Source organism: Ranitomeya variabilis, chromosome 2 (genome assembly GCF_051348905.1).
Source record: "Ranitomeya variabilis isolate aRanVar5 chromosome 2, aRanVar5.hap1, whole genome shotgun sequence".
Taxonomy (NCBI): domain Eukaryota; kingdom Metazoa; phylum Chordata; class Amphibia; order Anura; family Dendrobatidae; genus Ranitomeya; species Ranitomeya variabilis.
In genome coordinates, this window is record NC_135233.1 from 933,709,663 (window position 1) to 933,736,876 (window position 27,214).

The following is a 27,214-nucleotide window of genomic DNA, read 5'->3' on the forward strand; positions in this document are numbered from 1 at the left end:
TGAGGCTATGGACTGAATGCTTGAGGTGTTGGATTGTCCTGGTATGGGCTGGAGTCCTGCAAGCACCTGGTAAGAGTGTGAGTCCTGGAATGGTCAGAGTGTTGGATTGTCCGCGGATGGACTGCAGTCCTGTAAGCACTTGGGTAGATCATGGACTGATGGCCTGTGTGTTGGAAGTGCCTGTGATTGGTCTTCCTGGAAGCGCATGGAAAGGCTGCATCTACAGAGCCTGAGACGGTTTCTGTGTTGGGGAAGCTACAGTTCCTACTGTGGGTCTGGACAATCCGAGGTGCCCTGGTCACAAGGACGGTGATCCCAGTGAGGCAGTTTCCCTGTGAACCAGCACTGGCAGGAGTCAGTGTGTGGAGCCGAAGTTCCTGTGAGGTAATCCCTGGTATGGGAAAAACCTGTAATATACGACAGAGACGTATCTGCCATTGGAACAGACTGTCGGGGTTTAATATGTTCCGTTGATGCATGTAATGAACTGTAATGGAGAGAGATACCAGTGTGACCACTGAAGGCAATGTAAAACCTTATGTGATATGCTGATATGGCGGTATAATGAACTGTTTGTGTTATGGTTTATGACGTTTAATAAACCGGAATAGACTGTCTAAGTGGAGAAATCGTGCCTGAGTGCTTAAATCCCATGCCAAGCGAGTGTCCCCCAACACACTCGGGTAGCGTTTCACCACATTATATATATATATATATATATAGTTCCCCCACCTACAGTGTGCCCCCAACCTATAGTATGCAGAACTACAATTCAGGGTCAGCTTATATGGCATTCTCAGTTTAGCCATATTTTTGAAAGATACATAATCAGCAAGCCAGTACTTGAAAGTAAATGACGCTCCACTTCAGCATTTTTCTTCTTTATTTCCTTATATCCATCACCTGCACATAGAATAAAGCATATACTGCGTCAGACATCATGCACCCTAGCACAATACACATGGAAACCCTGGGGCCGAGAGTTAATTATGGAGGAGAACACAAAAGATATATCCACATAATTACAGTAGAGGACACAATGCAATTCGATCACTCTGAGGAGAACCGGAAGATCGCAAGCAAAGCAGCATCACATAGCTCTTCTCCAGCTATATCTGAATAGATCATTCAATTCTAAACACATAGATCTCCCCGAGAGACAAACAGAAGAGCCTGCACGGAATAGTTCACTAGGCAACCAAAGTATTCCGTTTTATTTTGCGGAATCCGTTGCCAGGGTATATTGAAGAAGCAGGTTTAAGTTATTAAACTAATACACAAGTAAAATCACAAAAATTATAATTTTATAATTATTTATGGAAAAGTTGTAGCTGTAAGAAATGAATGAGCCATACAGGTCTGTGACATTGGAGTAATACAGGAAAACATTGACATTTCACCTATGATCCCTTTTGTTTCCATTGAGCAATGCCTGGAAAGTTTGGAATAGTCATAAATGACATTAGAGGCACAAAGAGAAACTTGTTTGATTTTTTTGTAATTCTCCATGGAAAGTGCAGCTGCTATTTGTATTCATTAAACTCAGGTTATGGTTCTTTGGCTGCAGAGTTTCCATTTTCCATATTCATTGTTACATAGAAAAAGACAACCCCGAGTTACAATCCTATTACTGATAATATATAGAAAATGTTGGCGCATTTGTAAGTCGTGTGCCGGGGCAATGTCACGGGTGAGAAAACCGACTCCTACACAGCTCACTCACCATAATTATTTTACTTAGTTATGTGGATGACTCAACCAATTTTATAGTGCCGTGCAGATCTGCAATTATAATGGCAGCATGCTGCGTGTGGCTCCGATATTCGGATAACGTGCACCCATACAAGTCTATGGGCGCGTGTGAAACATCGGATGGCACTCAGATGTCATCCGAGTGTAGTCTGATGTAAGCTCACAGAGACAATGGAGAAGATTGGGAAATTAAGTTCTCGGCACTTGTGATACAATTCTCTTATGCAAGAGAATTGGATCACACTCAGATGACCCTCAGATCAAACTCTGGCAGAGTTTGATCTGAGTGTCATTAGTATAATCGGCCCGATTCTCTCACATGAGAGAATCTATGCCAGTGTTAGTGTATCCTAAAAGCTATAGGATTGATGGCGATCAAACTATGGTACCTTGTGCAAATATTGGGGCTGTTGCTTGCTGCAAATATTTGCACAAGGTACCGTGGTTGGATAGCCTTCTGATATACTTACCTTTATTCCATTTCCCTTTGATATTCTTTCATGCTGTTACTATTTCTACTATGCATGGTGCTGCAGGATCGGTGTGCCACCATTGTCTACAGTGACTATGATCACACGTGCTTTTCTGTAGACAGACATCACATTGCTGGTTTCATTTGTATTCACTGGCTTACCGTGCTACCTTAACCTGCTATAACAGTGCGTATTTGCAGCATTCTGATACCATGTGCCATCACCATCAGCTGTTTTAACATGTATGTTTTGTGCCAGTATTTGTTATTTTGCACAATAAACTTTTGTTCACATTAAAAATTATATTCTGGATTTTTTATTTGCTAAAAATGCCTAGCAGAAGAGTTGGCAGATGTTGTTTTATCGTACCAGAGTAATTCATAAAAGGTACAGCTGTCAAAAAGGTTAATTTCAATATATGTCTAAAAAAAAGATTATATTTGCCCTAATTATCAATGGATCAGCTAAGTTCATAAAGAGTAACCATTGTTTTAAATGTTATGTCATTAATCAATAATACATGTTAAAATCAGAAACTTTGGATATATCTTATCAGAGGAATCTGCTATTTTCATCCTCTAGGACTGATCATTCATTTTCAAAATGTTCAATTCCCTGGTAGAATTTGTAATTAGTGAAGACAGATTATTACATTATTGAGGTAGAAGATGACAGTTGCTAATGATGATATTCTGTGTAGAGGGTAGGGAGAAGGAGGACAGGAGAGCTACAGACAGAGCATCTCCCACCTTTTCCCATCTTCCATCTATATAGATTCTTATTATTATACATTATAGCGCCATTTATTCCATGGCGCTTTACATGTGAAGAGGGGCAAATATAGACAAGTACAATAAACATGAGCAAAAACAAGGCATTAACAGGTACAGAAGGAGAGAGGACCCTGCCCGCGAGGGCTCACAGTCTGCAGGGGATGGGTGAGGATACACTAGGAGAGGGTAGAGCAGGTTGTGCGGCAGTTCAGTAGACTGAAGATCACTGCAGATTGTAGGCTTGTCCGAAGAGGTGGGTCTTCAGGTTCTTTTTGAAGGTCTCCATGGTAGGCGAGAGTCTGATGTGTTGGGGTAGAGAGTTCCACAGTATGGGGGAAGCACGGAGAAGTCATGTATGTGGTTGTGGGAACAAGAGATGAGAGGGGAGTATAGAAAGAGATCTTGAGAGGATCGAAGGTTGTGTGTAGGTAAGTACCGGGAGACCAAGTCACAGATGTATGGAGGGGACAGGTTGTGGATGGGTTTGGTTTGACATAGTTAGGGTTTTAAACTGGAGCCTCTGGAGCCAGTGAAGGGCTTGGCCTAGGGAAGAGGCTGGGGAATAGCGAGGAGTCAGGTGGATTAGTCGGGCGGCAGAGTTTAGGATGGATTGGAGTGGTGCCAGAGTGTTGAGAGGAGAGGCCAGAGAGTAGGAGGTTGCAGTAGTTGACGCGGGAGATGATAAGGGCGTGCATTAGTGTTTTTGTGGTTTCATGGTCAAGGAATGCGCAGATCCGGGAAATATTTTTGAGTTTGAGATGGCAGGAGGAGGCAAGGGCTTGGATATGTGACTTGAAAGAGAGGACAGAGTCGTGGATCACCTCGAGGCACCGAGCATTCGGGACTGAGGAAAGTGAGCAGCCATTAACATTGAAGGGTAGGTCTGGTGGAGGGATAGAGTGAGATGGGGGAAGAAAGAAGCAGAGTTCTCTAATACAATGTATTACAAAGTTTCTTAATTGCATGTGTATTGCTTGTTTATGAAATACAAATTAAAACTACAATTACTCATTAGATATCTCCTTTGGCATATCACTGTAGATTTTGATATTTAATTGCATACTCTACAATCATTTATTCACCATGGGACCGGTTTACTTACATTGTATTACCTTCACGTTAGCCAATTTGGGTCATTTTCAGATGAATTTAATCTATAGATGTTTATAGTGACATAATGTTCTTTACCTTGTGTAAATTGCTTAAGATCTCTATCTTGAAAACATCTGATATCAATTAAATTGCGGAAAGTGTACACCAAGGAGCACATGCTATGTCTCTAGCGTGTACTTGCACTATCCTGATGCTTTACTTTTTATCTATAGCGCTGTGAATGATCAGAGCTTTGTAGGTACTTTGATGGAATTAATTTTGGTAAGAAGTACTTGGCTGATCTAAAGGAATACTGATCTAAGACATGTCGCTGTACAATATCCTTTAATGGAGAAAGTCTTCCTTAATTATGATTTGGAAGTGTAAAGATATATAAAATATTTCTAGACTGACTAAACAGTCATGTCAATTAATGTTCAATCTCTAATTTCAAAAGCACCATTTTTGTGCAGGACAGAGGGTGAGGAATAATAATAAATAATCTATATTTTTATATAGCGCTAACATATTCTGCAGCGCTTTACAGTTGCACACATTATCATCGCTGTCCCTGATGGGGCTCACAATCTAAATTCCCTATCAGTATGTCTTTGGAATGTGGGAGGAAACCAGAGTGTCCGGAGTAAACCCACGCAAACACGGGGAGAACATACAAACTCCTTGCACATGTTGTCCTTGGTTGGATTTGAACCCAGGACCCCAGTGCTGCAAAGCTGCAGTGCTATCCACTGAGCCACTGTGCTGCCTTTAGGAACCCTAATTTCAGTGGTATTAATGGGTTCCTCAGTATTTGACGCTGCTATCACCATAAACTGATATTATCAACATGCATCAGTTCAGCAGTCCTTATAAGAAATTACAGTACCGTTCTAGATAGTGATTCACCGGTGATGTTTTTTTGTTAATGGAGTAATTCAGCTTTCCCATCTATTCCTTCTTACATAGACAGCCATGACTACGTCTTCCACCTACAAATCGTCTAGAGTTTACAACATAAACATATTTGTCTTTTCACATTTTCAGCACCATCCTCATCTATTACCAACCTTCACAAACTCTACATCCTCCTGATACCATGATTATGGCTCCTATGCATCCTAATACAGCTAAGAGTGGCAAACGTTCCAGGTGGGCCCCACTGTGTAAGTGAGCTCTGGGTGACCCAATCTTCTTCCTGATTCCATGCTGGTTACACTACTGAATATACTAAAAAATTTAAAAAGTGGTGTTAGGCTATAAGGAAGTCCACCTTTTTCTTGAATGATGAAAAGTTACACATTTATCAATATTGGTACATCATATTCCTTGCAGGTTTCAAGATCTTTACTTGCAGTCTGTCACGCTCACGCCCTGACTGGTGGGCGTGAGCCAGGGGGGTTGTGGCCCCACTGTGCCACGAACCAGACTACACTGGAAGGGGCGTAACTATGACAGCTGCCTTGGTCTTCGCTGGAGCCCCTGATGGTGAGGTCAGACTTGTGCAGCAGGCAGCTTCCAGGTGCTACTCCAGGGTGGTGTCTGGCTGTGGCTGCTGATCCCACTTGGAGAACAGGAACACTAGGACAGGTGCGGACATCAGGCAGGACTGGCAGATGAGCACAGATGAAACTCAGATGAGTAGGCTGGCAGGAACGGCAGAGACACCGGGCTGGCAGTAACAACAGACACCGGGCTGGCAGGAACGGCAGAGACACTGGGCTGGCAGGAACGGCAGAGACACTGGGCTGGCAGGAACGGCAGAGACACTGGGCTGGCAGGAACGGCAGAGACACTGGGCTGGCAGGAACGGCAGAGACACTGGGCTGGCAGGAACGGCAGAGACACTGGGCTGGCAGGAACGGCAGAGACACCGGGCTGGCAGGAACGGCAGAGACACCGGGCAGGCAGGAACAGCAGAGACACAGGGCAGGCCGGTGTAGTGTATGAAGGAACAGGTAGGGACCTGTTCACACAGGAGGTCCAGGTAAGGAAACAAGCAGGAAGGAATGAAGTATGAAGGAACAGGTAGGGGGCCTGTTCACACAGGAGATGCAGGTATGGAAAAAAGCCGGAAAGAAAGGAGTATGAAGGAATAGGTTGGGACCTGTTCACACAGGAAGAGAACCGCAAGGCTGTGGATAGGAGCAGTAGAGCAGCAACAGAAGGTAAGCAGAGTGGAACCGCAAGGAATGCGGAGAGAAGCTGCAGCAAGAGATTTCTGCAGCAGCAGAAGCTAAGCAGAGTGGAACCACAAGGAATGCGGAGAGGGGAGCTGCAGCAAGAGATCTCTGCAGCAGCCGGAGTGGAGCAGAGTAGAACGGAGCAGAACCGCAGGAGTGCAGAGCAGAGGCAAAGCTGCAAGAGAGCGGAGCACAGGCAAAGTAACAAGAGCCACAAGAGTGCAGAGCATAAGCTGATAGAGGACACAAGGAAAGACACAGCAGGGAAAGAAGCCACAGTCAAAGAGACAGAGGTAGGACTAAGTTCAGACAAGGTAATGGAATAAGACAAGGTGCAAGAACAACGATGCAGGGAACAGGATATTCTGCCTCCTTGAGGGCAGACAGACACTCAGACCAGGATATACAGCCTCCTGGAGGGCAGAACAACAAGAACAAGGCAAAGCTAAGAGTAGATCCTCCAGAGAAAGAGGAACACAGAGCAAGGCCTGGCCGCTCAGAAGCTAAACACTAACTGAGTTTACACATTGCACAGGCCCAGTCCACAGGGTGGAGCTGTCCTAAATACTGGAGGCCTCTTGGTAATTGGTCAGGAACAGATTAGACAGGTTCCCCTGATTCCTATAAGAACCAGAGAGTTCTGGAGCTGTCCCCCTATGCACACAGCCAGGAAACATGCAGAGAGCACAGAATATGGAGCTGGCAACAGACAGAACACGACATGACATGGAGCAGTGAGTAAGATGGTGTGTGAGGAAAGGAAGGCCATGTAGTGATGCCAGCAGAGTTGTTACACAGTCATTTAAATGAGTTATCCAGGACTATTTTTTTTTACTATGAGCCTAAGAACTAACCGGTAAGTAGTTGCTTACTACCTGTTTGTTGTGCCTGCCACTAATCTACAGTTCTGCCAAAAATTAAGAGACCACCACATCAAAACCCTGTCGTGGGCAGCCCAATCTCCAGACCTGAACCCAATGAGAACCTCTGGAATGTAATCAAGAGGATGATGGATAGTCACAAGCCATCAAACAAAGAAGAACTGCTTAAATTTTTGCGCCAGATGCAGTGTGAAAGACTGCTGGAAAGCATGCTAAGAAGCATGAAAGCTGTGAATAAAAGACATGATTATTCCACAAAATACTGATTTCTGAACTCTTCTTGCGTTACAACATTAGTATTGTTGTTTCTAAATGATTATGAAGTTTTCTTTGCATTATTTGAGGTCTTTTTGACCATTTCTCTTTTTCAGAAAAAAAATAAAAAATTTATTGCTTGGAAATTCAGAGACATGTTGTCAGACGTTTATAGAATAAAAGAACAATTTACATTTTACTCAAAAATATACCTATAAAGAGAAAAAACAGAGAAACTGAAAAGTTTGCAGTGGTCTCTTAAATTTTGCCAGAGCCGTTTGTCGACACAGTGCAGTCACAGACCACTCTTGTAAGCGATTCAGTGGCTTCTCTTCTGCTGCACAGCTGCAAGAAGACAGCTGTCAATCAGCATGACGGTAACAATCATGCACACGTTGACTGAGGAGCCCGAAAGAAGAAAAGCAGCTCTGAGCCAGCACTGAGTTGAACAAGCAGGTAGTTGCCTCTGTTAGAAAACCACTTACCTGTTAGTATTTAGACCCTTAGTAAAGACATATAAAATAGTCCTGGACAATCCCTTTAAGAGGAACCTTCACTGACTACAGTTACCTTAAGGTTATCAGAGCGACATCTTATATTTGTCCCTGCCCTTAAGAGATCATCTTGAAAACACTAAGCCATTGGTTTAGAAAGTGTATTGGAAAATGCTAAGTTAAAGAGGAAACAATTTAAAATGCTTAGACCTTGTATCAATAATTAATTGCAAGACTAGGTGCTGACGACCATGTATTCTATCATCCAAATCGGGTCAATTATGCAAATCACAGTGTGATCAGAATTTGATATGATTCTCTTGGATGAGGAGAATATGGAGAAAAAAATTCTCCATTCTGTGAGGCCGCAGAAATCGGACTGCATTCTGATATCATCCAAGTGAAGTCCAATGTTTTCTACAGACTCTTGGACTTGCATGGCTGAGTGCGATACAGATATTGGATCAAACTCGGTTTTTCCCTCAGACCAAAAAGATCTGACATGTGCACGGCCCCATGGAACAACACTGGTTTGAGTACGGTCCGATGTTTTGTCGGATCGTACTCGGACTGAAAATATGCTCTCTTCACCTGCCCTAAGAATGTTAGCTTCTAAATAGATCTGGCAGAATATTATGTTATAGAATTATGTTTTGTTATCATTTATTAAAATATTAATTTAATCTTATTCATATACACCCTATTAATTTTGAGCATCTAATTAGATTAGTGTTAGTTACATAGTGAGAATAGTCTCTGTAATCAGACATCTTCTAGGTGTCCTGAAATGATAGAACTTAGCGTATTTTTCAGACTATAAAGACGCACTTTTTCCCAAAAAATGTTTTGGGGAAACCGGGGGTGCGTCTTATAGTCGGAATGTACTTACAGTTAGCGTGGTGGCAGCATGAGTCGGGCGATTATTCCGGTGGTCTGACGCTGCAGGGCGATGATCTTGCTTTCATCCCTGCCTGGTGCAGCTGGTTCAGCAGTGCTCGGTGCTGCGCAGTGGTGTGGGGGGCTAAGGCGACATTTTGTGAAGGCCCGGAGCCCACGAACTTCTATTGCCTCGATGCTGTGGCCTCTGGGAAAATGGCTGCCGGAGGCGACACATGCGCAGATTAAGATCTCGGCTCCGAAATCTCATCTCTAGAGATATCGAGACGAGATCTCATTGCCGAGATTTCAATCTGCGCCTTGGGAATCAATCTGGCCTCTGGGAAAATGGCCTCCGGATGGGGCACATGCGCAGATTGAGATCTCGGCTCCGACGGACTCCGCATTAATTTTTTTCCCCCATTTTCCTTCTGAAAATATGGGGTGCCTCTTATGGTCCGGCGCGTCTTATAGTCCGAAAAATACGGTAATGTCGATAAGACTTGTGCTGGTCAATGCTTCCTCCAAACTTGAATTATTCATGTGCATTTATGTAAAATTGAAGAAATATATGGTAATATCTCATCTTGTATTTGTATTTGCCAGAGATTACAGAGGATGGTCTCCACTGCACATAGCTTCATGTTGTGGACATCTAGCCCTAACAAAATATCTTTTACAAAAAGGAGCTTCTGTTAATGTCAGAGATTCATGGAATTATACCCCCCTTCATCGTGCTGCGTGGAATGGACATGCAGAAGTAGCTGAACATCTGTTAGAATGTGGAGCCTCTCCTGATGTTCTGACATCTTCTGGAGAATCAGCAATGCATTTAGCTGCAGCAAATGGCCATCTTCTGTGTGTTAAAACACTACTGAAATACAAGTCTTCACTCAGCATCCGAGACAACAGCAAATGGACTCCGTTGCATTGGTGCTCGGTTAATAACCACATTGATGTGTTGGATCATCTTATGTCCCTTGGCGTCTCTCTAGAAACAGACACCAGCACAGGCATGACAATGCTTCATTTAGCTGTATTGACTGGAAGTATACAGGTCACCAACTATATGTTAAAGAGGAAAGTCGGTGTAAATGTCAAGGACTCCAGAGGGAAAACTGCCCTGCATTTAGCAGCAGAAAATGGTGACAATGAGGTAAGAGATTTTTTTTCTTCTTTCTCTTTGATAAAAAGATTATTAAAGCAAAATTATTCTTATAAGTGAAGCACTCATAGGAAAAAACTATTAATATGTGAAAGCTAGAGAAGCAAATAATGGAGTGGGTAAATTACATACAAGCACCAGTAATATATCATATTCTACCTGCCAATATTTCTACAGCTGTCAGGAAAAAGCACAACCAACAAACTCCAGAACTAAAATAAAAGCTAAGAGTCCAATATGTCTCTATTAGAGATGAGTGAGCACTAAAATGCTTGGATGCTCATTACAAGGAGGTCTGGGGGGCAGTGAAAATGTTGAAATGGATGGAAAGAGTGCTGAATGGAAGGAGAACAGCATGGGGAAGATCCCTGGAAGCATCCGTCACTCCCAGATTGCTGCTGAGAACAATTTTATCACACTTTTACTACTCTTTAAGGACTGACAATAAAACATTCAAAATCGATGAGTGGAGTTTACAGGAAAACAAAATGTTCAGAAAGTATTTTTCCAGTATAATGACTTGTATATAAGACAACATTTAAAAAGGATTTTTAAAAAAAATCTAATTTAAGTAAACCAAAATTGAATTTTTATTACAAATTAGAGATGTCAGTGAAATTTATGAAGGAAGCCAGAAGGGACGACAATTAGAGACTCAGATACACCCTGTATTAGACATAAATACATAATTAGACATATTAGACATAAAGGAGGGCCTCATACACATTCTGTTCAAATTGTCAAGTAGTGGCATACCTAGACTCATAAAAACTTTGCACTAAGTGCAAATCCTGCAAGAAATTAAAAGCAGGGTCATCCATACACCCTTCAAGGCACCCACTGTAGTGCCTCATTCAAATATTGTGAACAAAGTGTAATTGTGTTACTCCTACACTCATAAAAGCTCTGCACACAGTGCAAAGCCTGCCACTACACCATGTTCCAAATTATTAGTCTAATAAAAGTCATCACCTGTTAGAGTATACATCGAATTTTATTGAAGAAACCTCCCAATGATAACAGTATAATCTCCAAAATGAATAAAAACTCAAAATGCACTGTTCCAAATTATTAGGCACAGTAGAATTTCTAAACATTTATATGTTTTAAAGAACTGAAAATGTTCATTTGTGGAATTTGCAGCATTAGAAGGTCACATTCACTGAATAAAAAAGCTATTTAACTCCAAAACATCCTAACAGGCCAAGTTACATGTTAACATAGGAACCCATCACACACCACGCCGTTCCTCCTGCCATAGGACCCACAGTTTTTACAGGGACCCCATTCCCTATCCGTGCTGTTCCAGATATATCCAGTTTCTTCCTTATATAGTGGAGCCGCCGTGTCCTTCTTGACATTTGCTCACCTCCCCTGTTTTCCTTCTTGAAGTGAGGTTTGATAAAGGCCCAGGAAAGGGTCGAAACGTTACCTCAACAATTGATTATACCACTGTGGTGTTCCTATTAAAATTCCTCACATTTATGACGCAAATCTATAATTTGAGTGCGGTTGTTTTCTTCTATCTCTGAATGGTCTGGACTTCTCCGGGTTCAACCAGCACCAATTCCATAATTTCCAGAGTGCACGTCTTTTTCCTTTTATTGTGCTCAGTTTCAGTCACAAATCTCTCCATAGTATGATGATCACTCTTAAGTTTTCATGAAATATCTAATGTTTTCATACCTTGTCCAATGCATTGCACTATTTAATGCTTTTCAGCAGCAGAGAGATCCTTTTTATTTCCCATATTGCTTAAAACCTGTGGCCTGCTTAATAATGTGGGACATCATTTTTAAGTAGCTTTCCTTTAATTAGAATCATCTGGAACACTAATTATCATATGTGTTTAAGATTGATTTCAGTGATTCATTGAGCCCTGATGCACAATACCATCCAGTTTATTTGAAAAACAAAACAATTAAATCTTTATGACACTTAAATCCAATTTGCATAATAATTTGGAACATGGTGTAATTACAAGCAGGGTCATCCATACACCTATGAAGACACCAAATGGAATGACTAATAAAAAAATTAAGAAAGTGTATGTCATGATCCAGGATGGGTTTTTGTCTTTGTCCGGTCCTGGTCAGACAGGGGTTAATTGTTTTGGCATCTCTCTGGCAGAGAGCGGCTATATAGCTGCCAATTGATCTAGGTCTGTGGTCAGTTATAATATCAAGAACACCGCACTGCACTTGCTCACTGAGCCAGTGCACGTGTCCTGAGTAAGGCAGACTACTCAGAGATAACTGTGGAGCGGGGCAAAGGTGGTAAAGATGCGTGCTTCAGACCAACAGGACCTGAAGCACGTGACTGCCAAGGGGCGTGACTGCCAAGGACCTGAAGCACCTGACTGCTGGGGGCGTGGCCTAAGCTCCAAGAGCTAAGAGCAGAAGGAAAACTCCTAGAAGGGTAACTACGGGATAAAGTTACCAAAGGATTAGACAGAATGGATAGTCAGGATGTAGCCAAGGGGTCATACACAGAGAGAGCAGCGCAGTACAAGAGAAACAGGCAGAGGGTAGTCAGGACATAGCCAAGGGGTCAGAAAACCAGAATGGGCAAATACACAGTACCAAGACAGTAGACAAACTCACAGCGAAGAGACAGACCGGGTCAAAACCAAACAAGCAACAGGATATCAGGCACAAGGCACAGGCACGCAAGAGGTCAACCAACTCAGCCGAGGGCAGGGGTATAACTGACAGCAGACCTAGATCAATTGGCGGCTAAATAGCTGCTTTCTGCCAGAGAGAGGCCGAAACAATTAACCCCTGTCTGACCAGGACCGGACAAAGACAAAACCCCATCCTGGATCATGACAGTGTAGTTGTGGTACTTCCATGTTCATAAAGGCTCTGCACAAAGTGCAAATCCCAGAAAAAAATTATAAGTAGGACCATCCAGTCATACCTAGACCTTAGAAGGCAACAACTGGTCGGTCTCTTTCTAATATTGAACATTAAGAGCACTTTATGTGCTGCTCTCATCTGATGGTGTGGAAAAGTCATGTTTAATTCATACTTTTCTCATTGTTATCAGAGTGAGCCTGTCAGCACTTTCTGTTGACAGGTGAAAGTGCCTGTCTGTTATGACCCCTTTGGTGGCACTAAAATTCTGCTCATATAAGACATTAGCAGCAGGGCAGCACAACACCTCCAATGCATAGAGGGATAGCTCATGCCAGGTGTCCAGCTTTGAGACCCAATAGCTGAAGGTCGCAGAGGAATTAAGTTGTACACTGGTTTCATCAGCCAGGTATTGCTTGACCATCTTTAAAAATGTTTCCCTTCTTGTCAAAAATATCCGGTCATCAAGACATGTATGCTGGGAGGGCGTCATTAAATTGTCCCAGGCTTTTGACAGTGTACCCCTGCCTCTGCTGTACCTGGTTTGTGTCTCCATCATCTCTCCTCCTTGGTTGGACAAGGAAGCTTGCCCCCTGCCACTAGTGTTGTCTGATCGGAACTTTTTCAACATATTTTCCACAATGGCTTCTGGTATAGCACAATTTTAGAAGACCTCTTCTCCTTAGGAAGAAGAGATGCAAAGTTGCAAAGTTCTCCTTGTAGCATGGGTCTTGCAGGGTGAATAACCAGTACTCTTTTTTGACCAAGATGAATGTAACGCGAGGGTCATGGGAAAGGCAGTGGTACATAAAGCCTGCCATATGTGCCAAGGTCCCTACAGCCAACACTTCCCTGTCTTCACCATGATAACTACTCTATATCTCATCCTCCTCCATCTCTTCCTCCTCAATTCTCCTCCTCAGCCCATACACATAGGAGAGACAAGATAAACCTTATGTGGGTACTAGCCTCCTTTGAGATATCAGCCAGCTCCAGTTCCTCCTCCTCTTCCTCAGCCTCCACCTCCTCATTGTTACCCAATCTGCACTGAGAAGATGAGATGAGGTTGGGCTGGGTAGTATCTCCCTGTGTCAGGTCTTTTTCCCTCTCCATCTTGTCCGCATGCAAAACTTCATGTTTAATTGCCAGCAGTGACTACTTAAGTAGGCACAGAAATGGGAGCATTGCACTGATGATGGTGTCATCACTGCTCACCATCTTTGTGGAGTCCTCAATGTTTAGGAGGTGGAGGAAACCCTGAAAGAAATAGGGCCAGCAATGCTCAGCATCGGCAGCTCATGTGCCGTGCCAGGGTGGCCTCTGACCTCCACAATGTTCACCTAGTGTGCGCTCAAGGAAATGTAGCATCTCTGGCTACAAGTGCTTGTCCACGTGTCGGTCATTAAGTGGACAATCCCAGTAACCACATTAGCAAGGGCACGGGTACTGTTCCTGGACACGTGCTGGTGCAAAGCGGGGAAGCCACAACAGGAGAAATAGTGGTGGCTGGTGACCTAGGGACCAAATTTGCACACCTGTAGCAGGACAATTTTTGTTTTTTATTTCAAACCAACACATTTTCACACAAACCAAGTTCAACAGTATATATATGGCAATAGTCAATTTTTAAACAACCACATTTCTACAGCCGTAACAGGATGATTTAGATTTTTATTTTAACCCAACAAAATTTCACACAAACCAAGTTCTAGAGTATATATGACAATAGCAAATTTTTAAACAACCAAATTTCTACACCTGCAGCAGGCCAATTTTGCTTTTTTATTACAAACCCAATGGAATTTCACGCAAAACAATTTCTAGAGTCTATTTCACAATAGTCAATTTTTGAACAACAAATTTCTACACCTGTAGCAGGCCAATTTTGTTTTTCATTTCATACCAATGAAATTGCACACAAAGCAGTTTCTACAGTATATATGACAATAGTCAATTTTTGTAACAAGAATATTTTGTGAACTGTATGGATGGCTAATTGAATCCAGAAAAAAAGTTGAACTTTTTTGGGCGTTTCAGGCTACTTTCACACTACCGTTGTACGACGCACGACTCAATGTGACGTGCCGACATACCGACGCATACTGTGAAAAAAAACCACAACGGGGCAGCGGATGCAGTTTTACAACGCATCCGCTGCCCCATTGTGATGTCCGGGAAGGCGGAGTTCCGGCCGCGCCTGCGCGGTCGGAAATGGCAGACACGGTGCACAAAAAAACGTTACATGTAACTTTTTTGTGCCGACGGTCCACCACAACACGAAGCAACCGTCGCACGACGGATGCAACGTGTGGCAATCTGTCGCAATGCGTCGCTAATGCAAGTGTAAGGAGAAAAACGCATCCTGCAGGCAATTTTACAGGAAGCGTTTTTTCTCCAAAACGTTGCATTGCGACGTGCGTCGTATGACGCTAGTGTGAAAGCACCCTCAGATAGCACTGTAATGTAACAATAACCATGTTAAACTGTATGGATGACTAACTAAATCCAGAAAAAACAATTGAACGTAAATATTTTGAAAGTGTAGTTGATGTACTCCTACACTCCTACAGAAAGTGCAAAGCCAAGAAAAAAAATTATATGGTGACTAATACAGTAATCCTCTTCAGGTGTCCACTTCTTCTGGTCATTCTCGAGAGCCTGGGGGGACTGCCTCCACCGGCTTTCTGGAGCCCTATTCCCAGGTGCCTGGGCTGTAAATAACCTAGCTTCTGGTAGTGCTGGAGCCCCAGACATGCAGAAACAGGCAACAGCCCCCTGTGTCACCTGAATCATCACCTGCTCCCACATACTGTAGGAGGTGGGGAATCCCAAGGACAGTACGATCTCTCTGGGGTGGTAGCCACGTCTCAAGCTGCCTCAAGGAACTTCTCCCAAACCCGGTGATTTTTCAAGAAGGGTTCTTCCTGCTCCCTTCCTTCTTGTATCACACCCACCGCATACCAGCAAAGTTGACCCTCCATTTTGAGGAATGTGACCTTGGTTCCAGCCATCAGCTCTTGCAGCCTTCGAGGCAAGTATTTTGTCTCTACTGCCCGCTAATTGAATGAGATGTGATGACAGGTCCCAAATACTTCTATGGAACCCTATATCTGCTATCGATCGTACATAATAACCTCACCCCGGGATTCCAACTGTCGGTATCATGCCACTAGCGGTCCTGTTAGCTCTTCTCCAGCCCTGGTCCTGGCTCACCTCCTTGTCTCTTCTGACCAGCCTAGACTCCGCAGTCCGCTCATTAGTTGCTGGATCCTGGGTCTTCCATCTGCACTCCACAAGAAGCCCAGAGGTGAAGGCTCTGGCCTGGGTTTGGGCCTTGGCCTTTCTGGGAAAGCGGCCAGTTCTGGACCACAGGCAACTGCCACCTCCACTGTCGAGCCAGCTGGGCCTTACTCCGATGGTCCTCAGATCGTGCCCTCAGGAGTTTGCCATCTTTGTTGCCCACTAAGCATGTTACACTGTATGGATTACTAATTGAATCCAGAAAAAAAATGGAATGCTTTTTTGGAGTGTAATACTCTATGGATAAATAATATAATACCAAAAACAATTTGAACGCTTTTTTGCAATGTTATATACCACCGAATTGTACCCCAGAGCACGTAATACTCTATGGATGAGTTATTGAATACAGAAACAATTTTGAATGCTTTGTTGGAGTGTTATATACCACTGAATTGTACCCAAGAGCACACAATGCTCTATGCATGAGTAATTGAATACAGATTTTTTTCATGCATTTTTAGAATGTTATATAACACTGAATTGTATCCCAGAGCACGTAATACTCTATGAATGAGTAATTGAATACAGACACATTTTTAAACGCTTTTTTGGAGTGTTGCATACCATCGAAATTTAACAGAAAGCACCTACTACAGTATGGATGACTAATTAAATCCAGACAAATTTTTCAATGCTTTTTCTGAGACTTATATACCACCAAAATGTCACAGAAATCACCAAATACCCTATGGATGACTAATTGAATACAGACAAATTTTAAACGCTTTTTTGGAGTGTTGCATACCACTGAAATGTCACATGAAGCACCTAATGCTCTATGGATGACTAAATTGAATACAGACAAATTTTTTAACTTTTTTTGAGTTTTATATACCACCGAAATTTAATAGAAAGCACCTAATACTATATGGATGACTAATTGAATCCAGACAAGTTTTTCACTGCTTTTTTAGAGTGTTATATACCACCATAATGTATCAAGAACCGCGTTAAACTGTATGGATGACTAATTGAATCCATAAAAATTTTGGAAAGTAACTGTACCTTACGGCTAGAGGGCCTGATGGCATTTCTCCAACATTGGTCTTGGCTCACCCCTCCTTGTCTCTTCCCACCAGCCTAGGCCCCGCAGTCCGCTCATCAGTTCTTGGATCCTGGTTCTCCTGTCCGCAGTACACAAGGACCCCAGTGGTGAAGGCTGTCGCCTGGGTTTGGGCCTTGGTGGTTCTAGGAAAGTGTCTTGTACCAGAACATAGGCTCCTGCCACCTCCACTGTCACGACAGCTTCCTCTGGCTCCCATTTTTCTTCAGGTCACTCTTTTGGAAGTCTCGCGTGATTCTGCAATCTTTGTTGCCCACCAAGCAAATAATATTCTATGGATGAGTAATTGAATCTAAAAAAAATTCAACACTTTTTTTTCACTGTTAAATAACACCAAAATGTACCACAGACCACGTAATAATATAATGGATGAGTAATTGAATACAGAAAAATGTTTCAATGCTTTTTTTGAATGTTATATAACACCAAAAAGTTCCACAAAGCACCTAATACTCTATGGATGACAATCCCCACTACAACAAAAGACAAATTGGATAGACAAACAAGGGGAGCACTAAGCTTGAGTAGACTCAGAGAGAAACACAGATGTCCTCCAAACACCAAAGAGGAAGATAGTCAACTGTTATAGCTCCAAGCCTCAACAGGGTAAATGGATATATCACTGGCATCTCCCAGCAGCAAGCTGGGAGTTATAAACACTCAGGTCCAGGTGTGATCATTAGAGGAGAAGGAAGGTTGCCACTGGGTCCTATAATCAGAAGGACCAGAAAGAAGTCTGCAAAGCAAACTGCTGAGACCTTCTGTAGTCACATGCAATGTGACGGTCTGCAACCTATGACACACCCGTGACAGTACCCCCCTTCTATGAGTGGCCTCTGACACTCAGGACCAGGTTTCTCTGGATAAGTGGTGTAAAACTAACGAACCAGCATGGGGGCGTTCACCTCTGATGCAAAAACCCACATCCTTTCCTCTGGACCATAACCCCTCCAATGCACCAAGTATTGTAGGGAACGACGCTGGAGGCAAGAATCTACAATCCTCGAAATTTGAATCTCTAGGTTTCCATCAACCATTACAGTGGGAGGCGGTAGGGGTGAGGACTCAAGGGGTCCAACATATCTCTTGAGCAAAGACCTGTGAAAACATTGTAGATCTTAAGAGTCTGAGGTACTTTAAGACAAAATGCTGCTGTACCAATGACGGCGGTTATCTTATAGGGACCAATTAATTTAGGTCCAAACTTCCAGGAAGGAACCCTCAACCTGAAATTCCTGGTAGACAACCACATAAAATCATTCCCATTCAGGTCCAGACCTGACATGCGTTTACTGACAGTCATACGTTTATACCTGTCTCTCCTGAACCTGTTAGGAACAGGTAGTGGCGAAACTGGACCAGATAGATGGGTATGCGGTACTTAAGAACGTGAGCAAACATTGCAGGTAGACGCTTATTTAACCACATCCCGATGCAACCCTGGCCACTAAAATCGACGAGAAAGGAGGTCCACGGTTGCCATGCCATCTGGGTGGCCAGCAAGTACAGTCATGATATTCTCTAGTTACTTTGCGGCACAATTTAGATGGCACAAACAACCTCCCAAAAGGGCAGGAGGCAGGGGCATCTCCCTGAGCCTGTAACACCTCACCCTTCAGGTCAGTGTTCAAGGCCAAAATGCCTACCCCCTTCTGCAAAATTGGGGCAGTGTCCTCAAAGCCAGACAAAAATGTCCATAAGGTCCCTCTAGATACAGCAGGAGGGGGAAACTTTTAGGAAGTTACCATGACAGTAATATCCCCACTTTACAATCTCTCTGGATTGCCAGTCCACAGTTGGATTATCCTTCCCCAACTAGGGCAAACTCAGAACCACTAAAGTGTGGAGACCCTTCAGGACATAACAAGGGATTACTTCATAATGAAAAGACCCCATCTACGGTCTTATATTATGAGCAATCTGTGTTAAGTGTTCTCTGTGCAAGTGGTGCTGAGTTGATGGCGCAAATAGGAATAGGTTTAACCAAGGTAGAGCTGACAAAACCATGAGTTCTAGCAAACTCCACATCCACCATACAGACTCCAGCTCCACTGTCTACAAACACAGTAATTTTTTCAGACCTGCTCTCTAGTACCACCTCTGCTGTCAGGACAAATGAGAATTGCAGGTTGAAAACGAACACACCCCTTGATTATCAAGCTCAAGGTTCCCAAGGGTTAATCGAGTTTCTTTTTGCTTTGGAATTACAGGACAGGCCCCAGTAATGTCACTTCATCCCACAAAAAAATACCCCCTTTTTCTTGCAAATGCCGGGAGAAACATACGACGTGGACACACCTCCCAACTGCATGGGTTCCTCTAACTCCGCAAGTATAGGTTAACCACCGGTCCTTCCCTCCAACACTGGGATCTTGTCCCGGAAAGAGGGACATCTGTCCCCCAGGTGTCTATCCACCCGAATAGCCAAGGACATGGCAACCTCCAGTGACACAGAAGTTTCATACACTGCTAATGCGTCCTTTAACCTTTCAGTGAGGTCGTGAAGGAATTGGCTTCTGAGAGCTGGGTCATTCCATTTGGTATCAGTTGACAACCTGTGGAATTCAGAGCTATAAGTTTCCACTGAATGATTCCCTTGCTGAATGCGACGCAGTTTGGATTCAGCCAAGGAAATATGACCAGGATCATCATAGATCAGGGCAAGGGCCCTGAAAAACTCCTCCACAGACAGGAGACACATAGAATCCTGTGGCAGAGAAAAATAGCAGGACTGAGGTTTCCCCTGCAACTGTGAAATAACAATTTCTACTCATTGCTCCTCATCTCCAGAGGCGTAAGGACGAAGTTTAAAGTAAAATTTGCATACCTCCTTAAACACAAAAAACCTGTCCCTACTCCAAAAAACCTGTTCGGGAGAGCAATTTTGGGTTCAAGCTGGACTGGCCAACCCACAGAGTCCCCCACAATAGGAGCCTGCAGCCACTGCCACTGCTGCTGGACCTCAGACTGAAGGTCAATTACCTCCAGTGACAACTTTTGCAGCTGCTCTGCCAGCACAGAAACAGAATCCATGAACCCAGCAAAAGGAAAAAAAACCACACAGAAAAAACAAACCAAAATAAAAACACGTGTCAGTTTTTTTTCTTTTACAAACGTGAATAGCCGGTGAAAAATGTCACGCACAGTTTAGGAAGGACTAAGTGCAACACGAAGGGATAAGGGTAAGGGAGTCCAATGCTGGGGAAGCAGAGAGTAGAGACCCCTAGGCAGATCTAATGTCACCCTGTCTGCCCTAAGCGACCCTAAATAGGTTCCACACCTATCGCCGAGCAGGATACCTAATCCCTGCCCTAGCAGTCAGCCCTGCTAAAGGATGGATGGGGTATCACTGGTTGATCCCCATTACAATAAAAGACGAATGGGATAGACAAAGAAGGGGAAAACTTATCTTGTGTAGACTCAGACAGAAACACAGACATCCTCCAAACACTATAGAGGAAGATAGCCGACTGCTAAAACTCCAAGTCTCAACAGGGGAAAATGGAAATATCAAAGGCAACTCTGTTATAAACACCCGGGTCCAGGTGTGTCCATTAGAGTAGAAGGAAGGTTGCCACTGGGTCCTAGAGTCAGAAGGACCAGGAAGAATTCTGCAAAGCAAACTGCTGAGACCTTCTGCAGTCAGATGCAGAGCGACAGTTTGCAGCCTCTGACACACCCATGACACACAGCTATATATTTAACAACTGACTGCAAATGTTGTGAATTAGACTTTTTGGCTCCCTCTTGTGGTCACTAGTGGTATGACTCTGGGATTGTCTTTTTTCTGTTTGGCACTCACCTGGGTCGTTAGTCCAGGGGTGTCGCTATATTAACTTCCTGGATCCTTAGTCCAGTGCCTGGCATCGTTGTAATCAGATCCTTCTGTTGCTCCTGTCTGCTGGTCCTGGCTCTTGCAAAATTAAGCTAAGTCTTGCTTCTTTGTTTTTTGAGTTACTTGCTTTGCTACTATTTTTGTCCAGCTTGTACTAAATGTGATTTCTGACCTTGCTGGAAGCTCTAGGGGGCTGGTGTTCTCCCCCCGGCCGTTAGACGGTTCGGGGGTTCTTGAATATCCAGCGTGGATATTTTAATAGGGTTTTTGCTGACCATATAAGTCATCTTACTATATTCTGCTATTAGCTAGTGGGCCTCTCTTTGCTAAATACCTAGCTCATTCTTATGTTTGTCTTTTCCTCTTACCTCACCGTTATTATTTGTTGGGGGCTTGTATCCAACTTTTGGGGTCTTTTCTCTGGAGGCAAGAAAGGTCTTTCTTTTCCCTTCTAGGGTTAGTTAGTTCTCCGGCTGGCGCGAGACATCTAGAACCAACGTAGGCACGTTCCCCGGCTACTTCTATTTGTGGTGCTAGGATTAGATATATGGTCAGCCCAGTTACCACTGCCCTATGAGCTGTTTTTTTTGTGTTTGCAGACTTGGTATTGATTCCTGAGACCCTCTGCCATTGGGGTGATAACAGTATGCCAGGCCAACATTGAATGTTTAATGCATTGCAGAAGTGGGATATAAGAAAGGAAATTCTGAATTTTTTTTTTTTTTTTCCTCTCTTCCTCCCCTTTACCTCTGAGTGGCTTGAGCTTGCTGCAGACATGAATGTCCAGACCTTGATTACAAGTGTGGACCAGCTTGCTGCTCGTGTGCAAAGCATACAAGATTTTGTTACCAGTAGTCCTATGTCTGAACCTAAAATACCTATTCCTGAACTGTTTTCTGGAGACCGATTTAAGTTTAGGAATTTCAGGGATAATTGTAAATTGTTTCTATCTCTGAGACCCCGTTCATCTGGAGACTCAGTTCAGCAAGTTAAAATTGTTATCTCTTTTTTACGGGGCGACCCTCAGGATTGGGCTTTCTCGCTAGCGCCAGGAGATCCAGCATTGGCAAATATTGATGCGTTTTTTCTGGCGCTCGGATTGCTTTACGAGGAACCCAATCTTGAGGTTCAGGCAGAAAAAGCCTTGCTGGCTATTTCTCAGGGCCAGGATGAAGCTGAAGTGTATTGCCAAAAATTTCGGAAATGGTCCGTGCTTACTCAGTGGAATGAGTGTGCTCTGGCCGCAAACTTCAGAAATGGCCTTTCTGAAGCCATTAAGAATGTGATGGTGGGTTTCTCCATTCCTACAAGTCTGAATGATTCCATGGCGCTGGCTATTCAAATTGACCGGCGTTTGCAGGAGCGCAAAACCGCTAATCCTCTGGTGGTGTTGTCTAAACAAACACCTGATTTGATGCAATGTGATAGAATTCAGACCAGAAATGAGCGGAAAAATCATAGACGTCAGAATGGGTTGTGTTTTTACTGTGGTGATTCTACACATGTTATATCAGCATGCTCTAAACGCCTAACAAGGGTTGTTAGTCCTGTCGCCATTGCAACCTAAATTTATTTTGTCTGTGACTTTAATTTGCTCATTGTCCTCTTACCCTGTTATGGCGTTTGTGGATTCAGGTGCTGCCCTGAGTCTTATGGATCTGTCATTTGCCAAGCGCTGTGGTTTTGTTCTTGAGCCGTTGGTTAATCCTATCCCTCTGAAGGGTATTGATGCTACGCCATTGGCGGAAAATAAACCGCAGTTTTGGACACAGGTAACCATGTGCATGACTCCTGAACATCGGGAGGTGATTCGTTTTCTTGTTCTGCATAAAATGCATGATTTGGTCGTTTTGGGTTTGCCATGGTTACAGACTCATAATCCAGTCTTGGATTGGAAGGCAATGTCTGTGTCAAGTTGGGGCTGTCAGGGTATTCATGGTGATTCCCCACCGGTGTCTATTGCTTCCTCTACTCCTTCGGAAGTTCCTGAGTATTTGTCTGATTATCAGGATGTGTTCAGCGAGTCCAGGTCCAGTGTACTGCCTCCTCATCAGGGTGGATAAAAATCAATGTTTTTTAAAAAAAAATCAAAAAAATCGGATTTTTTTGATTTAAATCGGATTTTTTTGATTTAAATCGGATTTTTTTCAATAAACTGCTTTTTGAGGAAAATATTTTACCATCCAAAGGTTCTTCCATCATGAGATAAAGCTGAGTTGTTTAACTCAGTAGAATAAAGGCTGTATATGTGTAACATTCACAATGCCATGCTCTTCCAGAGGTTTCTGTAGGATTAGTGGGCAGTTTCTCTCCTATATTATCACAGACGCTCGCTTTACTTACGCAGTTCTCAAAACTGAATTTGACTCCGCAGAGGTCCCAGCCTCTTCTTCATGGCAAAAATGTTACAACATGAACAGAGTTGAGAAAAAGACCTTAATCCTATTGTTCTACAAACCTATGAATACAGAATCAACCCCTTCAGTGCCAAGTCCAAGAAGTTAGACAATATGTTTCTGATTGTTTGGAGTGGAATAGATCTGCACAACACAAGAAGAATGTGAATCTAAGTGTTTTGAGGAGGAAGGGCAAGCAGACAAAAAAATGAAAGTGAAACTTTGAGCACAATACTGCAGCATAGCCACAGACAGACAAGTCTGGATCTGTTTGTGTGTACGATCTGAGGTTTATTACATTCTTTCCTTATAATGGCAGCAGGCCGTAAAAGAGACCCAGTTTGGGAATATTTTAATGAAGCTCCTTCGCCTATCGGTAAGGCAGGCATGCGTGCAAAATGCAAACGATGCAACAAAGAGATGCAAGGCCTGGTGGCGTGAATGAGGCAACATCATGAGAAGTGCGGTGATGAAGATGACCAAAGAAACACTTCACTATCAACATCTTCATTTCCCTTCTGGTTGCAGTTTTCATAATGTGATTTCAAACGGCAAACAAGTCCTTGGATATCCTTTTGACAGTATTTGCACTTTGCTCTTGCACCTTTCTTTCCAAGATCTGCTGCTGGCATCTCAACAAAATGAACCCAAATAGGGTCTCTCTTACGACCTGCCATGGCTCACACAGATCACTTATGAAGTTTGATTGTTACTACAGCCAAGTACTGCTGACTATCCAACAAGTTTGGGCATGTCAACTGAATGGAAAAAGAAACTAAACCAAAAGTGAAACCAAGCTAGAAGTGTGGAATTAAAGGGGCAGTATGAACAAAATGTGGAGGCTATTAATAGTTTATACAATTAAGACATGCTGCTTTTAAACACCTACCTATTGCCATATAGTAAAACAAAAAAGATTTTTACTTACTTTGGGGTCCCCCCCTCACCCTGGCGTTAGATCGTTGCCCCTAGTTTCGTCCGTGTAACTATGGGCGCACATGCGCACTGCTCTCACTTCTCATTTTAATCATGATTTATATTAAAAAAAACCTTTTGATTTAAATCAGTGATTTAAATCATGATTAAAATCATGATTTAAATCGATCCGATTTAAATAGAAAAAAATCTTTTGATTTAAATCGTGATTTAAATCATGATTTAAATCGGCGTGATTTAAATCAATCCACCCTGGACTCATTTCCGAGGGTCATTCCTCGGTGTTGGCAGGGCATCCGGGAATTTTTGGCACCAGAGATCTGGTGGCTAGGTCCTTTTGGTGGCCTTCCTTGTCACGGGATGTGCGGTCGTTTGTGCAGTCCTGTGGGACTTGTGCTCGAGCTAAGCCTTGCTGTTCGCGTGCCAGCGGGTTGCTCTTGCCCTTGCCTGTCCCGAAGAGGCCTTGGACACACATTTCCATGGATTTCATTTCAGATCTCCCGGTGTCTCAGGGCATGTCTGTCATCTGGGTGGTATGTGATCGCTTTTCTAAGATGGTCCATTTGGTACCTTTGCCTAAGCTGCCTTCCTCTTCCGATCTGGTTCCTGTGTTCTTTCAGAATGTGGTTCGTTTACACGGCATTCCTGAGAATATTGTGTCTGACAGAGGATCCCAGTTTGTTTCCAGGTTCTGGCGATCCTTTTGTGCTAGGATGGGCATTGAGTTGTCGTTTTCGTCTGCCTTTCATCCTCAGACTAATGGACAAATGGAGTGAACTAATCAGACTCTGGAGGCTTATTTGAGGTGTTTTGTTTCTGCGGATCAGGATGATTGGGTGACTTTCTTGCCGTTGGCTGAGTTTGCCCTTAATAATCGGGCTAGTTCCGCTACATTGGTTTCGCCATTTTTCTGCAACTCTGGTTTCCATCCTCATTTTTCCTCGGGACATGTGGAGCCTTCTGACTGTCCTGGGGTGGATTCTGTGGTGGATAGGTTGCAGCAGATCTGGAATCATGTGGTGGACAACTTAAAGTTGTCACAAGAGAAGGCTCAGCGTTTTGCCAACCGCCGCCACGGTGTGGGTCCCCGACTTCGTGTTGGGGATTTGGTATGGCTGTCTTCTCGAATTGTTCCTATGAAGGTCTCCTCTCCTAAATTTAAGCCTCGCTTCATCGGTCCTTACAAGATATTGGAAATCCTTAATCCTGTGTCCTTTCGCTTGGATCTTCCTGTGTCGTTTGCCATTCACAACGTGTTCCATAGGTCTTTGTTGTGGCGGTACGTTGTACCTGTGGTTCCTTCTGTTGAGCCTCCTGCTCCGGTGTTGGTTGAGGGCGAGTTGGAGTACGTGGTGGAGAAGATCTTGGATTCTCGTCTCTCCAGGCGGAGGCTTCAGTATCTGGTCAAGTGGAAGGGCTATGGTCAGGAGGATAATTCCTGGGTGGTTGCCTCTGATGTGCATGCGGCCGATTTAGTTCGTGCCTTTCACGCTGCTCATCCTGATCGCCCTGGTGGTCTTGGTGAGGGTTCGGTGACCCCTCCTTAAGGGGGGGTACTGTTGTGAATTAGACTTTTTGGCTCCCTCTTGTGGTCACTAGTGGTATGACTCTGGGATTGTCTTTTTTCTGTTTGGCACTCACCTGGGTCGTTAGTCCAGGGGTGTCGCTATATTAACTTCCTGGATCCTTAGTCCAGTGCCTGGCATCATTGTAATCAGGCACGTTCCCCGGCTACTTCTATTTGTGGTGCTAGGATTAGATATATGGTCAGCCCAGTTACCACTGCCCTATGAGCTAGTTTTTTGTGTTTGCAGACTTGGTATTGATTCCTGAGACCCTCTGCCATTGGGGTCATAACAGCAAAGCCCTAATCCCTGCCTAGAGACTATATTTAGCCACTCTCCCTGCTCCTGCAACACTCTCTCCCTGCTTATGCTAAACAGAGAATGATAAAAACAGCAAAGCACAAAATTAGCCCTTACAAGTACTGTTAGTATGATGGTTTAGCTTCAGCATCAGTATCAACACTACAGGACTATGATTTGTTAAACTGTGCACACACGCCTAGTCAAGCACTCTCTCCCTTTAATAACAAATGTCACAAAGCTGTGCAATGGCGTCAGTGTGACAAACCTGGAGTTTGAGATATAATTAGCTATGCAAACAGGGGAATCTGACAGCCCGCATATACCTATGTCCTTATTAACTTAAGTACTGGTGTGGTCATCGCATTCCATGCCGAGTAGCTACCATACTTATGCTTATATAGTTGAGGCTGGTGTATCGGTCTATCAGGTAGCATGGACATTTAATGTGTTGATGCTACAGCCGAGACACATTGTCTTAATATTGCAGTGTATATGGATCAGCCATATGCAGATCTGGTATGGCCAGTCACATATAGGTTAGGTACGGCTTGCATGTCAAATCGTTTTGGCGGCGTCTTGAGAGCTTGATATTATTTGAATCTATAATACAAAAGAGATACAATATTCCACAGCCGCAGAACATACTATATCAGACACATGTGGTTTCGATATAACTGATTTACGATACTACACAGTTAATAATCTTATAATTCAATATATCATTTACCCCTGTCTGGCGACATAGTAGTGCCATGGAATAATTGAACTCTTATTAGAGGAACTCAGTGGTTACTAACTTACTACATAGCTCAATCTGATAATGGCAAGAAGTCATTCTGTATGATAAAGCCTTTGTGAATATTCTTGTGACCTAATATATGAAATTTGATATCATTGTACCTAGTCTTTAATTTATATAAAACTGAGTAAAAAATAAATAAAATTAGGGACAATGGTCAGGGATCAGCACAATTTAAATATATATAATTTATTAATTATATAATCAAGTGATCCAAT

General features: G+C 43.3%; 1 protein-coding gene across 1 annotated transcript in view; it reads left to right on the plus strand.

Annotated features, from left to right (window-relative positions):
* Nucleotides 1-27,214, plus strand: part of LOC143810035 (uncharacterized) — a 49,634-nt gene that overhangs the window by 11,323 nt on the left and 11,097 nt on the right. Inside the window, exon 2 of the mRNA XM_077292940.1 lies at nt 9,383-9,932. Within this exon, the coding sequence (XP_077149055.1) occupies nt 9,383-9,932 (550 nt within the window). The remainder of the gene's footprint in view (nt 1-9,382; nt 9,933-27,214) is intronic.